We start from the raw sequence: 15,357 nt of genomic DNA on the forward strand, positions 1-15,357 counted from the left end.
TCTTCAGCTGCCCATCGAAACCCACTGTCAAATAAATACCTGGTGGGGTCCTTGCCCAGGGGAAGGACCCATCAGAACACAACAAAGACATGCAGATTTTGGGGATCCAAACCAGCAAGCACAAGCTTTTCATTCCCTTCAGGCTGTCTTGATCACAGCTGCCCAAGCAGGAGAGGACATCCTGGGCACTTCCCAAATCCTCCCTACCCACCAAGTCCCCAGAGCTTTGAAGATGCTTCTGCCCTGTGCTGAGCAATGGGCACCCCAAGTTTCCAGCTCTATTTTTGGGAGGGATAAATTCGAGGGAAAAATCAGGAAACTATTTTAAAGGAAATGGAATGCTTCATACTTGACTTCAAAACGATTGTCAGATTGCCACTCTTCCCCCTCCCCTGCATCTTCCCCCTTTCATCTGACCAGGACAGTGAAATTGGGTGATATCAAATCCAGCAAAGCAGCCCCTCAGCAGCACCCACAGCAAAGCCTCTCCGTGATCCCCATCCTGGGGCTTTCCTGAGGAAGCAGCAGAAAGAAGGGAAGGTTTCTTTCCCACAAATGATGAGACACACCAAGTTCCTAAGCAAAACCTGCACCAGGCTCTCACCACACCTGTCCCTGTCCTGTCTCCACAATCAGATTAAAACCCAATGCTTGCAGGGGGAAATTTACCTATTGCTGATTTTTCTTTTTTCTTTTTTTTTTTTTAAGCATATCAAACCCCACAGCCCCTCCAGCCTCAGAGCTGCCACCACCTCCAGGGCAGCTTTTTCCAGACCCCAGGAAATCTCCAGCCCCCGAGCATCACCAGTATGGACCAGTATCCCCAGCCAACACCAGTTACCACAGGAGAAACCAAAGCAGTTGGGGTGCTCAACAAACACACGTACCACTGGGCATACCTTACCTGGAAAGAGGCTTTATTGAACATAGCTGTAAAATTATCTCTTCAGTTGAATTACTGAATTTGCACAAACATTTCTCTACAGAATAAAAAAAATCAAGCCTTGTCACTGTTTTACTGCATCTTCTTGTGCTTTTTATACTCATATTTTGCAAATGCTATACTCATTTTTTGTTTTTGCACTCCAATTACTTGCATATCAGGTTGGGTTTTTTTATAATCCTAGGGTGTCAAGAGAACACAGAATAATAATAATAATTATAATAATAATATTCTTTAGACGAAAGTGTTTTTGTTTGTGTGTTTTGTTGTTTTGTTTTTTTTTCAAATGACATTAAAAGCTGAGAGAATTTAAGGAAAAAAGTCTTCAAATTGTCATAACCAACTGGAAGGGATTTTACAATGCAGTGGAAAACTGGCTGGCTAACAGTATGTGTTCGGGTGGCTCAAAAACAATTTGTACACCTTGTCTTTTTTTATCTTTTTTTTTGTTGCAAAAATGGATAATTATTATTATTACTTCTTTTTTTTCTTCTTCTTTTTTTTTCTTTCTTTTTTTTTTTTTTTTCTTTTTTTTTTTTTTTGTATAATTTTGCTACAATAACAAAATAATCTTTCATGATCTGCACAGAGTCTGGCTCCAGGGCAGAGAGAGCCCTGGGTGGGCAGAGAGCTCTGTGCTTTGCTGCTGTCCCCCCCTTGTCCCCCCCTGTCCCACTGGTGCTGACCTGGCCTTGCAAATGGAGGTTAAGAGTAGGAAAATCACTCGTGTGTTTCACCACCTTCTGCACTAAGTGTATCTTAAACAACCTTTTCCTCTGGTTGACCCACTTGATAACCTAAACCAAGACAAAATAATTAAAAAAAAAAACAAACAACCAATCAAAAAACAAACCCCTAAAAAACCAGTAACAACAGAAAAAAAAAAAAAAAAAGTGTTGCTCCCATTTCCAGGACCAATGGAAGCTATTTTGTTGGGTTTTTTTTTTTTTTTTTTTCCTCTAATGGATAAGAAGCTGAAAGGCCATGGCTGTCTGGAAGGTTGAACAACAAATATCTCATCCCAAGGGCTGAGGCAGCAGCTCAGGTCCATCATCCATCTCCAGAAGTGTCTTGGGCTCCTTGCCTGCAGTCTGCACACCCAGGCTCCGTGGGCTGGTGGAGAAAACTCTTTGCACAAACCACATTTGGAGCAGTGCAAGCTTCCTTCTTCAAAACTACTCTCACCATTTTATTATTTATGCGTTCCTCGGTATTTTTTTTTTTTTTTCCTTTTTTTTCGTCTGTTTGTTTGTTTGTTTCCTCTCTCTCTTTAACTCAGGCTTGTTTCATTGAAGGCACTTGGTTTCCATGGCAATTTATAAAAGAGGGTGGTTTGGTTTCTTCACTTCAGATGACTGGAGTTGGGGTGGGGAGAGGAGGGCTTGGGGTGGCTGCAAGCAAACCCGGGGATGCCTGTGAGATGTGTCAGCCCAGGTCACCCACCCTGGGGAGTGATGCATGCAAAAGGAGACAGCAGACAGGGATCAAGCAGAGCTGTGAGAAAATGAAACAGAAATGTCTTCAAACAGCTCGGATTGCAGGGGTTTTCTCTAGGGGAGGTGACAGCCAAAGTAGAAAGGGCCTACAATTATTTAACTCTACACTAAAAACCTTCTGGAAGGGAAAATGAATGCCAGCTCTTCACATACCCTGTTTACAGTGAGGTGTTTTATCTCTTGCTCTCTGTTTTTTGTTTTTATTTTCTCTCTCTCCTTTTTTTTTTTTTTCTTTCTTTTCCTATTTTTTTTTTTTTGGCAGGCCATTAGGTTCCCATGGTAACAAGCAAACTATTCATTTGAAACAAAACCAGCCATGACTTTGTGCTTTGACAAGGGTTTCTATAGCTCTTTTCCAAGAGTTCAACCAGATGATGCTGTATTCAGTATTGACCACAAAAGCACCTGAAGGTCTCTTCCTTCCTTAGGCCAGATCTCATTCTCACACGTGGTTCTTAGTGAGTGACACTCCTGTGATGCCTTGGATGTCCCCAGTGCTTTTTAATTAATTTTTTTTTTTAATTATTATTTATTTACGTATTTATTTAACTTTCGAGTCAGTCAGTGGAGGAATCTTTGGTAGTTTGTTTTTAAATGTCCGTTTTACAAAGACTCTTTCTTCATGCCAGTGCCTGGTGAATCTTTTGTAGCCTCTGCCAGGATAAGGTCACCTCTGATGACTTAAGACAGACATGAGGATGATAACTGGGAGAAGTCGTATATGTGCTAATGTCCCAACAGCACCTGATCGTAAATCTACAAAAAGGGGGGAAAAAGGTACAATTAAAGACCTGCCCAGACACACTCAGCACCACACGAAGGCTTCAGCCACCATGGCCTGACCTGCACACCAGCAGGGACAGGTTGGATCCACCTGGGCTCTCCTTGTTCCAAAGAATCACAGAATCCTCATGCTTGGGAAGGACCTTCAGGATCACCGAGTCCAACCCCCAGCCCTACACCCCCTTAGCCACTAAATCACCTCCACATCTGCCTGGGTGTTTAATCCCTCCAGAGATGGTGACTCCACTACCCTCACCACTCACACCAAGTGCCACCCCCTCCCCTGGCAGAGCCTTTTCTCTGGAGGGACAGTGCCCTCCAAGGTCTCCTCCTCCAAAGAGGGATGAGAACTGTGCCCACCACAAGGCAGGAGACATCAGGATAAAAAAAAAAACAAACCCTGGCCATGTAGTGAAGGTCAGTATTGTTACATACACACGTGAATGGAGTGATGAAACAAGGTTCACAGTGCATAACTGCACTGATAGTCAAGAAATTCAGATTATTTGGACCCCTTAGATGTATTTTTAATGTTCTTTATCAGCAGAGCCCCTCTGCAAAACACACATCAGCCTACCCCTTGGATCCCTGCTGAACAGACATTATTCCATCTGAACAAAGCTGTCTGGAGTCCAGAGCTTGCTTCCAGGGAAAACTTCTCAATTGAAGCCTCTCGAGCTGAACTGAACAACATAATGTTCTAAAACCCATTTTAGAAGGTGCCTCAAATTGATGATGAAGGAGAAGCAATTCCCTGTCCCCCACTTACTGTTGGCTGGTTGGTCTGATTTCATACACTCTCCTTCCACAATGGATACATCATCAATGGCAATATCACCCTCAATGCCAGGGCCTCGGATCCCTTCAAATATCAGCTGCAAAAAAAGAAAAAAAAAATAATTAAAGGAAAAAACAAGCAGATCAGAGAGAGGGTGGCAACTGGGGAATGTTCAGGTGCCTTTTGCACGGCATGGAGCAACATTGGTGTGAGCTGGGAATTCCTCACAAACGTTTCCTACAGCTCAGGAAAATGCAGCTGAGTTTGCAGGGACTGGTAAGGTGAACACAGGGGATGGATGAGGAGATCTGGAGGCTTTTATACTTCAGAATGAGGTGAAAAAAGCTGTTCATCATCTGCCATGTCATCAGCCTGGTGTCCCCAGGTCAGCTCCAACCCTGTGCTGACTGGTACATGTATTTCCATGGAAGTAGAATATTCCTGGAGCAAAGAGCAGGATTAAACGGAGGTTTTAAAGAGATCTGAGGTGTTTTCTCCAAAAAGTCCTGCCACCTGAGAGGAGCAGCTTGAAGCATGGTCTCTGCAAGGGGATGGGGTCTGAGCATCCACACAGCCCACATGAAAACACATGAGCCAGAAAAAATCCCAGTAAAATCCCAGTAAAACCAGGTTTCTGGCTCTCAAAGGTGGCACAACCAGTTCCACTGCAGCTCCCACGCTGGGCTCAGTCACTCCTGTTGTCAGGAGGACATCATCTTCTCCAGGGAGAATGTTTCCTGACCTCTGGAAACGCTGGAGAAGCCTCTCAGGAGCTGAGTCCCTTCACCCATAAAGCAAAGCTAACTTCATCACAAAATCATTGACTTTTGATTTGGATCCCCTGAGGTCCCACTGGCATCTCCTGGGATCCCCTCAGTGGATTTTAACCCCCCAGCTGCCCTGCTGAAGCAGGACTTGGGGACAGTGACAGCCCTGCTCCCCTCCTGCCCTGGGACTGGGACCCCCTCCTCATCCAGGAGCTTTGATTCCTTCAAGGAATGGCTGCATAGTCACCAGGGGATGCTGTGATGTGGCACAGAGAGAGTCAGGGTAGGGATTTCATTCCTCTTTAAGGCTGTAACCTCTACTAAATGGATCCTTGGGATTTCAAGGTCCCCTCAATCCCTTCCTGTCCAATATTCCGACTGGAAACCCCAACTGGGAAGCCAAATAGTGCCCGGATGGAGTGGGGTGGCTTGCTGCAAGGTCAGCAGTGTTATTTGGCAGAGTGTTTGTCATTAGCTTGGGATTACCCTTGTCCTAAAGAAACAAAACTTCCCCCTCTCCTTCCCTAAAGCCAGCGTGGGGCCATCCTGCCCTGCTGCACAAGGGTGGAAATTCTGAAATTTAGTCCCTAGAAGACTTCAAAGCTTTTTTGAAGAGATGAAGGAATTATGTAAGGAATACATTTCCCAGGCAGCACCATTTGCACAGATCTCTCTCCCTTCCCTCCTCAGGCCTTTGAAATATTTTTGGTTGACTTAGATGACAAGTTTTTTTTTTTAAACTTTAATCTGCAACAATATATGCATGAAATTCAATGAGTTTTCTAAGGGCGTATGGTGGCACTAATGGAGACATTAACTCTTGGGGGTAGAGTCAATTTGAACAAAAAATTTTTAATTCCATCCGGAGCAAAATACTTCAATTACTCCTCATAATGATCTGACTGCATTAGGGAGATGTCTGGGGCACTCGGATGGGCTCTCACTGTTGTCACCAATTCCAGCAGGACACAGATCTGAGCCTCTGCCTTTGGCAGCTGCTGACATTTATTTTCTTCATTAATACAGTTCAACCAGAGCTGCTCCTTTGAAACTAACACCTTCCATTAGAAACACTGAGCAAATACTCCAGGCAGTGGAAGATGATCCTGGAAATCACAGAGGCCCCATAAAAACTCCAGATGGATGAGTAGCACCCAAGGAGGTGTGTGATGCCTCCAGAAGGTGTGTGATGCCACCAGACACAGCATGGCACAGCCAATCCTCCACTCTGCCTCTGGACACAGCTCATCCCTCCACCTCACTTCCAGTCACAGCTCATCCCTTTGCCAAGCTGAGCAGCCCCAGAAGGTGCCTGAGCCTGCAGGGAGAAGCTGGCAATGGAAAGCAGGGATTTACAGCCTGCCTGGGGTGTCCTAAGCCAGCTGGCAAAGTCTGTGCTGGGAACACCAAACAGAGATGAGGGTGCTGAGCCCCTGTGCCAGGTTTCCCAGAGAAGCTGTGGCTGCCCCATCCCTGGCAGTGTCTCAGCCCAGGTTGGATGGGGCTTGGAGCAACCTGGGCTGGTGGGAGGTGTCCCTGACCATGGCAGGGGGGGGAATGGAGGAGCTTTAAGGTCCCTCCCAACCCAAACCAGACTGGGATTTGATGATTCTGTGATTTTTCAACAGGATTTCGGACAGATTCAACCTTCCTGGAGGAGCCTCATGAGTGTCCCCAGACAGACAGTGTGATGACAGGGGTATAAAAGCCCCTCACACTTGCTGCAAGGGGCTGACAAACCTCAGGGCTCTATCAGGTCATTTCCTTCAGGGAAGATCAGTCCCTCTTGTGTCAAAAATGTCTTTGACTCATGAATGTGTCAAGGCAAGTGTAGCTGAAGGTGGTGACAGGGCTCCTGCTCAAGTCTGAACTAAACCTGACACCTTCCTAGATGCCAGCATGCAATGTACCACTGCCACATGGTCTCTTTTTAAAAAAAGAAAAACCTTATAAGTGATTGTCTTACTGAGCTTGTCTCTATGCAGCACTTTTTCTGAGTCAAAGCACTGTAGTTCTCACAGTTCTTCATGGCAGAAACTTTGTTATATATCACAGAGACTGGGAAGGTATAAAACAAACCTGGGCTTTGCTTTTACCCATATAAATTAACCTATAAAATGTTTTAATTTCTGTGTCAGTGTACTGTTTTACTGCAAAGTTTCACTTCAATTCACTCTCCTTAAATTTAACTGGGAGGTTTATATTCTTTCCTACTTAGACTCCTAAATGGAAAATAAAGTTTGCTTGATGTAAGTGCTGCTAAAAAAGTAATTTAAGGTTCCCACCAGTCTGACATTTATTTGTTGTATTTGTGCAGAGCTTCCTGGCTTCACACTCATTTTATGCTGGAGCCTTTAAACACAACTACGTAAAAGGTGAAAAATAACCAAGCAGACTTTGTGTACCAGCCAGTGGCAGCAGTCAATATGGTTTTAAAGCTCCCCATGTTGCTGAGATGACCCCAGGGTCAGGAATTCATCATCCTCCCACTCCTCCTGCTCCAGCCTGTCCCAGGTCTCAGGAATCCCTCTCAGACACAACCTCAGCCACTTTGGCTTCAGCTTTCCCACCACCTCTTCTCTGACACTTACCATCCATTTATTGTGTTTATATACTAAATCCTTTTTCTCTCCTTCCCTGCTCAGCCTCCTTGGGTTTATCTGCACCCCCTCTGAGCAGTTCCCTTCTGCTTGGCCCCATGCTCTGAGAGCACTCAGCTCTCCCTCCCCAGTCCTGACACTTTGTTCCACTCAAACACCATACACTGCTATCCCTTCACTCAGCCCTCTCCATCAGTTTTCCTGTAATATTCCCTCTGGAACCACAGAACCACAGAATCACCATGGTTGGAAAGGACCCTGAAGTTCGAGTCCAACCATCAGCCCTCAGCCACTGGCACCAGCACCACATCCACCTGGTTTTTTGAACAATCTCAGGGGCAGTGACTCCCTCACCTCCCTGGACAACCTGTTCCAGTGCTGCACCACCCTTGCAGGGAAGAAATTTTTCCTGATACCCACTCTGAACCCTCCCTGCTGCACCTGGACCAAGGCCATCGAGCAGGGACCAAACCCAAAGCCATTTTGTCTTCAACCAGAGAGCTGCTGCTCTGCCATTAAAGATTTAAAGCAAGGAAAGCAATTCTCTGCCCATAAAGCAGCTTCCAGAACCCAAAGCTGTCAAACCCTGTATCAGAAGGGAAGGGTCAGTGTACACAGGAGTCCTGCTTTGGGCCAGGATAAAGGGGATTTTCTGTCCTGTACTTTTGCTTTCAGCTCAGTCTCTTGTCAGCAGCTGCACTGCTGAAATGAACAGCAAGTTTCTCAGGCAGTGGCTGCTCCTGGGACTGATCCCACTCAATATTTACAGGTACAGCCAGAGCCTGGGGTGCAGAACCAAGGGCACTGCTCAGCTCTGAGGAACATTTTGCCCTCTGGAAGGAGAAAAGGAGTCAAGAGGTCACACCTGGAACCTCCTCTGGGGAGGAACAGACAAGAGAAATGACCAAAACTGACCAAACAGAGGATTCCATCCCATCCACCTCATCCTCAGCATAAATTGGAGGGATCACCAGGCTCAAGCCCCTTCCTGCTTCCCCTTCTTCCCCTCTCCCTGTTTGCTTCAGCATCCTGGGAGGATTCCATCCCTTCCTCTGCCTGTGCTCCTGATCCATCCCAGCCTGAATCTGTGTGTTCTGCCTCCAGCTCCCAACTGCTGCTGACTCCAGGATTCCAGCCTGGACTTTCCCAGGGCTGCCCTGCAGCCTCAGTGGGGATGGGAGAGTTATTGGGGAAAAAGGGAGGAACCTGGGATCAATTTTCCTGTCTATTTGTATAGATTTAGTCATTTTTGCTATTTCTCATTCCTGTTCCATTCAAGCTGTGCAGTTGAGTTCCCAACCCATCAGTCTCTCTCCCTTATTCTCTCTCCTTCCTTTATCAGGGAGGGGATGGGGATGACCAGGGAGCACCTGGCACTGGGTTTCATTGCTGGGCAGGGTTAAACCATGACAGACAACAGCTCTTCCCCTCCAAAACCTGAATATTCTGGGTCCTGGTGAGCAGTGCAGAAGCCCTTACCTGAAATGAAGTTGGGGGGTTGATATTAACCCGGGCTTGGTTCCAGTGCTGTCCCTTATTCCCACTCGAGGACCACAGGGGGTTCTCCATCGCCGTCTGACCCTTCAGCCGCAGGTAAACGTTGAGGCTTCCTGCAAGAGAGGTGGAGAAGTGCCCTGGGTCAGCCTGCTGATGGATGGGCCAGGGCTTTACTGCAAAAAAGGGCTTCAGAACCTCCCTACCCAAGGCTAAACAAGCAACTTGGTTGCTTTATGGTTCGCTCTGGCTGGTGAGGACTGTCCAACTCCTTTAGTCTGGACATCATGCAACCCATGGAGTGCCAGGAGAGCCTGGCTGGTCTCAGAGAGAGATGTGATGCCCTTAACACTGCTAAGGAGAATTCCTGAAGGCCAACATCATCCTCTAAGGTAAAATAACCTCAGCAAAGTCCCTCACTGTGCAGAAGAGCCCCACAAGGTCATTCCCCACTGCTGACCATGAAGGGATGGGTGCAGCACAGACATTATTTGCAGCAGTCAGCAGGAGGGCTGCATTCAGCAGCCTTTCTGGTTAACCTCACTCAGAGCATGAGCAGAAACACACGTGTCCTGATTGCACCAAGAGGCAGCAAATGTTCATTTATCACTCCCAGAGTTTGGAGATGTTGTCCCTCCTTGCCCACCACTGTTACCAGCAGACGTGTGGGGCAGTGCTGTCTCTTGTACCATGTAAAACATTGCATTTGCCTTGATTTGAGGAAGTTCAGCCAGCTGAGTTCACACCAGACTACTGGTTGGGGTTTTTTGTTTTTTAGGGCATCAGGCACAGCAGCTGGCAAGCTCACCCAAATTATATTTGCAAAAAAATGAAACCTCTCGGATCCAAGGCAGCCGCCCAGTGACTCAGCTCCTGCTAATAAAAAGTTCTTATTTCTTTAGGAATAGCAAAACTCACTGGCTTGAAAAACAGAAGGCTAAAGGCCTAATGGGGCAGCAACTATTCCCATCACGTCTGTTTCACCAGGGTGCCCAGAATGAGGCCATCCATCTTCTGTGAAGGAGGAGGGCAAAGCAATCCTGGCTGGAGCAACTGGGGGGCAGGGTGGCTCCCACCTGCTCCCCACCCCAGCCTTTTCTTTTTTCAGATGCAGGGGAGGGTGCAGAGGCAGCACAAAGGAAGCAGAGCTCCCAAGGAGGATGCTCTGTCCCCACACCCACTGCTGGGGACACCACAAAGCCCTGAAAAGGCTCACAAGAAGGTGAGCAGAGGGGTCCCTGAGACAGCCCAGCCCTGTAACACATCCCAGGGCTGCTCCCAGCAAGCAGCTGCTCAGCCACAGCCCTCTCACAGACAGCAACATCAGCTCTTGGGCAAGGGGGATGTTATTCAGGAATATCTCCCTTCCCTCCCAGCTGCTTCTCTCCATGACACTTTCCACCAAGAGTGGTGGGTTTGTGGTCTGAAATGAAGGCAGGGTCTTAGCCACGACTACTTACAGCTAGAAAAGAGTTATATAGATTCCTATTTTTCAAACAAGACAAAAAGCAATGCCTGTATCAGAATGAATCATAGAATCATAGAATGATTTGGGTGGGAAGGGACCTTAAAGCTCCTCCATTGCCACCCCCTGCCATGGTCAGGGACACCTCCCACCAGCCCAGGTTGCTCCAAGCCCCATCCAACCTGGGCTGAGACACTGCCAGGGATGGGGCAGCCACAGCTTCTCTGGGAAACCTGGGCAACCAGAGGCTCACCACCCTCATAGTAAAGAATCTTCTCCTTATTTCTAACCTAAGTCTCCCTTCTTCAAGCTTTAAATCACTGCTACTCATCCTCTCACTACCTGCCCCAGCTTTCTTGCAGCCCCTTCAGATATTGGAAAGCTGCTCTAAGGTCACCTTGGAGCCTCCTTTTCTCCAGGCTGAACAGCCCCAAACTCTCAGCCTGGCTTCCCAGGGAGCTGCTCCAGCACTCTGATCATATCAAGCAAAGCATGAATTCCTGGCTCTTTTTTCCAGCCACTGGTGCAGGCTGATGCAGCCCATGCCGCAGGGCTGTTGGTAATAACTGAATAATTTAGGTCTCAAAAGCATGTAATTCCATCACTCCCGAGGTTACAGATATTCAAGTCTGTTCACAGCACACTCAGCCTCTCTGCCTCATGTAAATTCCTCAAATTAACAGCAGAATGACAGCATTTTCACTGGCAGCACAAAACAAGCACTGCTGCACAGAGAGGCTCAGTGGGCGCCCAGCAGGTTGGTTACTATGGATGTTCCTGCCTGTCCCCCACTGCTGGAGCTGCTCTCACCTGCTCTCAAATGATAAGAAAAAATACTGCTCTTGGAGCATCCCTGAGAAATGCCCCTTTTTTGGGGGAGGGGGTGGAGATGGAAAAATCAAACATAGAGATTGTTTTAAAAGCTGCTGACAGCTCTAATGGAACTACAACCTCTTTCTGTCTCGACGTAGGCACAAGTGGAGCAACTCTTCATTTTGCTGTTCCCCAACAATACCTTATTGTTTGCTGCAAGTCAAGCAGTGGGAACTTGTATTTCTCTTACTCTTCAGGGATAATCTGCCTTCTCCCTTTGAAGGATGCAGGGAGCAGCAGAGATGCTGGCCCTGGCAGGCAGCACTCCCCGTGTTAGCTCTGGGTGCTCTGACAGCAATTACAACCTGACTTGTAAGGAAGAACCATTCATTTCAGGTAAAACACAAAACAAAAAAACCCAACCCAAACAAAACAAACCTCTATCTTTCTGAATCCAACCACCAAGGCTCCCTGGTTATCTCATTGGAGCCTGGCTGCAGCACAAGTGCTCATCTCAGATCCCTGCTCTGCTCCCTGCAGAGCCTCCCAGGTACCTCTCCTGATCGCTGCAAAATGTTCAGCATCTTCTCCAGAGACCCCAAAGACCTGAACAGCAGGCACAGGAGCTGAGCTGGATAAACTGGTCAGCTGTTTGTCTTCAGCAGAGCACAACAGTCAGATTCTCACACTGATGTCCCTGGGGTCACTCGTTTTTAGGAATGTTGCCTGAAATATCTTTCCCCTAAGCCTCCAAGACCAGTCCACACCAGCAACAGAACTTTGGTCCAGAAACCTTTTCCATTTTAATAAGGATTGTTCCAAATCTTATGAGAAGCTTAGAAAGATTTTTATAAGCATAGGAACTGATTTGGAAACAAAGTAGAGAGTCATAGGATGGTTTGGGTTGGGAGGGACCTTAAAGATCATCCAGTTCTAAATCCCTGCCATGGTCAGGGACACCTCCCACCAGCCCAGAGTGCTCCAAGCCCCATCCAACCTGGGCTGAGACACTGCTGGGGATGGGGCAGCCACAGCTTCTCTGGGAAACCTGGCACAGGGGCTCAGCACCCTCACAACAAACTATTTCTCCCTCCCATCTCCTCTCCATCTCCCCTTTCCCAGCTGGAAACCCTTCCCCCTCATCCCATCCCTCCAGGCCCTTGTCCCCAGTCCCTCCCCAGCTTTCCTGGAGCCCCTTCAGGCACTGGAAGGTGCTCTGAGGTCTCCCCATGGGATCCTTCTCTTCTCCAGCCTGAACACCCCCAACTCTCTCCCTGGCTCCAGAGCTGCTCCAGCCCTGAGTATACTTTGCCCCTGAAATATGGGAAAAAACCAACCCTAAACCAGGCTGGAAGTTGTATGGATATTGATAACTAGGGAGAATAAAGCAGCCCAGCAGAAACGCTGACTTGCAGCCCCAAGGTCTGCTGAACACTGCTGCAGCACTTGGGATGAAAAATCGAAGTTTAATGGCCATGTCTCCTCTCCAAACATGGTGTTCAAAAGGAACAGGCTGGCATTTATTTAAGGCAAATTCCCCTGCAAGACACTTTACATTTGCAGTGAAGTCAGGTCAAGAATCAGCAGCTCAAGGTTATTCAGAAGAGAGAGTTTTCAGCACAGGGATCACTTGGGAGGTCTCCAGCCAGCAGCTCCCACCCTGCTCTGGTGAAGGAAGCCCGGAGCTGGCAGTGCACATCACAGCACCCATGCCCAGCCAGGGACCAGCACCACCTTCCATAAATTGTCTGCAAATTCCAGCACAGGGGTGAAGGGTCAAGGCTTTTAACAGCTTGTGACAACAGAGGCAGTCTGGTTTAGCAATGAGATTTAGAATTATCCACAGGAGATTAATCCTTAATAAAATGTAATTCTTCTGAAAGAAAAAAAAAACAAACCTCCAACCTATCACCAATTAAATATTTCCCACAGAACTGCTGAGGTTGGAGGCACCTCTGGAGATTGGACTGCCCAAATATCCTGCCCAAAGCATGGCTGGTTGGAGCACATTCCCCAAGGTCCATGTGTGACCAGATATTGGTTGGCTCCAAGAACACAACCTCGGGGCACTCTGTGCCAGTGTTTGAGCACATTTGTAGTAAAAAACCCAAACCAATAATCCCCTCCTTGACCTGCTGGCCATGGTCTGCCCAAGGCAGCCAAGCCAGGAGGGCAGTGGCCATCCTGACCACAAGGATCCAGCATCTGAAATGTTGCTTCATGAGTAGGTTTGGTTTCTCTGGGCAAATCCCTTTCTTAACTCCAAGTAAATTCCAAGACACACAAACCTTTAAATACTCATTCAAGAGTATTAGAGACTACTCACACAGCAGTCATGAGCTGTAAATCACAGAAGTCACAGAAAATCCTCACTCCTTGGACTTTCCTTTTCAGTGGCCTCGTGAGCAGTGTCAGTGAGAGAGAGTTCACATCTGGGGAACCAAATGGTCTGAATGTGCTGATTCCAGCATTTATTTCTTGTATGCATTTGCATTCTCCTGTGTTTCATAATATTTTGTCATCGTGAGGAACTAAAATGCTGGATTTAGCAGTAGATGTGCACGAGTGTGCACTCAAACACATCTGATGGTATTAGTTTACTGTTTTGCTGTCAGTCTGCTCGTGAAAGGCAGAACAATAAGCAATTCTGTACCAAGCTATTCAAAAGCAGATCCCTTGGAACAGCAGCTAAAAGGATGCTGTCTCTGCTTGGGATCACTATAGGAGAAAAGTGACACTGAGCCATTTTGGTGTCCACACTGCCAGGAACAAATGCTCTGGAACTACGAGCCTTGCCCATCACTGTCACCACCTTCACCCCCTGGGTCAGCCCCTTCATCAGCCAGCATTATACACGGGGATTCATGAATTTATACCCAAACAAGACAGAGCAATCTCAGCCAAAAAGCTAAAGACACCAAACTTGCTATAAATGTAGCCCAGAAAAAAACCAGAATTGTCCCAATGAGAGGTTACTTCTTTGTGGACAGACTTCAGCCCCCGTGGCTGTTTATTTTATATCCTTTATCCCAAATTTAAAATATTCCAGACAAACTCTTTGACCCTTCATGTTTGTAACTTTGTTCTTTCCAATCTAATACCAGCAATACTCTTGGTACATGACCACACAGGGGAATTGATATTTTTTTCTCTAAGCATGGCACGGCTCAGTGGCTTCCTTCCAATATACAGCCAAGCTCCTGAACCAGGAGGATTTAAACCTGAGGCTGTGTTCCCATGCTCAGCAGTGCAGTGACAACAAGCCAAAAACTAAGTGAACTTGTCTGCTCTGTTTAAAACCTGAGCTCAGCCTGGAGGGACGAGCAGGTTTCCCAAAGCAGCCACCAGAATGCACTCTGAAGGTGTTCTTGCCTTTGAAAAAGAGATAAAAATACATCAGGTCAGCTTGGCACTGGAAAGCCTCTTGACACATTGGAAAATCAGGGGTTGTTTATATTTCTGTATTTTCCCACCTTGTTTTTTAATTTTTTTTTTTTTTTTTTTAAACTATGCACAGAAATTAAATGCTTGTGTGGAAAGAGCTATGGTGGAAAACAGACTTGCAGCTAAACCCTGAAAATACACATTCCCACAGCTTGTGAGCAACTTGTTCCTGACTTTTCCCAGGGACCTGTGTGCTGTGCCATGGAGCTGCTTGATCCTCAGTCTGCCCAGCAGGGACTCAAAACACTGGGGCAGGATCAGGCTAAATCCTCAAAAATATCAGCTCCTTGGCTTCTGTGCTCTAAGGTTTCCATGCTCAGTATCTCAGGAATGTACAAAATACTCCCCAGGCTTAAGGGGGGCAATTGCTGGCAGGGTTGGGCAGTGGGAAACACAATTATCTCTCTTCTTGCTTTGGATGCAACTGGCCCTACAGGTGTTGGCACCCTGTGCTTCAACCAAGTGGATATTTCTCCCACTAGTTGGGAAAAAATCACAAAATTGTCACAGTTAAGAAAGACCTCTAAGATCATTGTGTCCAACTGTCAACATCCCCCCCAAATAAAATACATCTCAATATCTGTACCAGCCACCAGATATGTCCTGAAGTGCCTCATCTATGGGGTTTCTGAATCCCTCCAGGGATGGTGACTCCATCACCTCCTGGACAGCCCTTTCCAATGTCTGACTGCTCTCTCAGGAAAGAAATTCTCCTCAGATTGAGTCCAAACCTCCCCTGGGGCAGCTCCAGCCCATTTCCTCTGGTCCTGTCAT

The 15,357-nt window shown here is 47.1% G+C and overlaps 1 protein-coding gene across 2 annotated transcripts in view; it reads right to left on the minus strand.

Annotated features, from left to right (window-relative positions):
* Positions 1-2,948: 2,948 nt before the first annotated feature.
* Positions 2,949-15,357, minus strand: part of MDGA2 (MAM domain containing glycosylphosphatidylinositol anchor 2) — a 303,952-nt gene continuing 291,543 nt past the window's right edge. For both annotated transcript variants that reach the window (XM_071745088.1, XM_071745089.1), the window contains exons 15-17: positions 8,847-8,977; positions 3,992-4,097; positions 2,949-3,195 (exon numbers count right to left, since the gene is read on the minus strand). In XM_071745088.1, coding sequence (XP_071601189.1) covers positions 3,107-3,195; positions 3,992-4,097; positions 8,847-8,977 — 326 coding nt within the window. In that variant the 3' untranslated portion in view covers positions 2,949-3,106. The remainder of the gene's footprint in view (positions 3,196-3,991; positions 4,098-8,846; positions 8,978-15,357) is intronic.

Source organism: Heliangelus exortis, chromosome 5, assembly GCF_036169615.1.
Source record: "Heliangelus exortis chromosome 5, bHelExo1.hap1, whole genome shotgun sequence".
NCBI classification, from domain to species: domain Eukaryota; kingdom Metazoa; phylum Chordata; class Aves; order Apodiformes; family Trochilidae; genus Heliangelus; species Heliangelus exortis.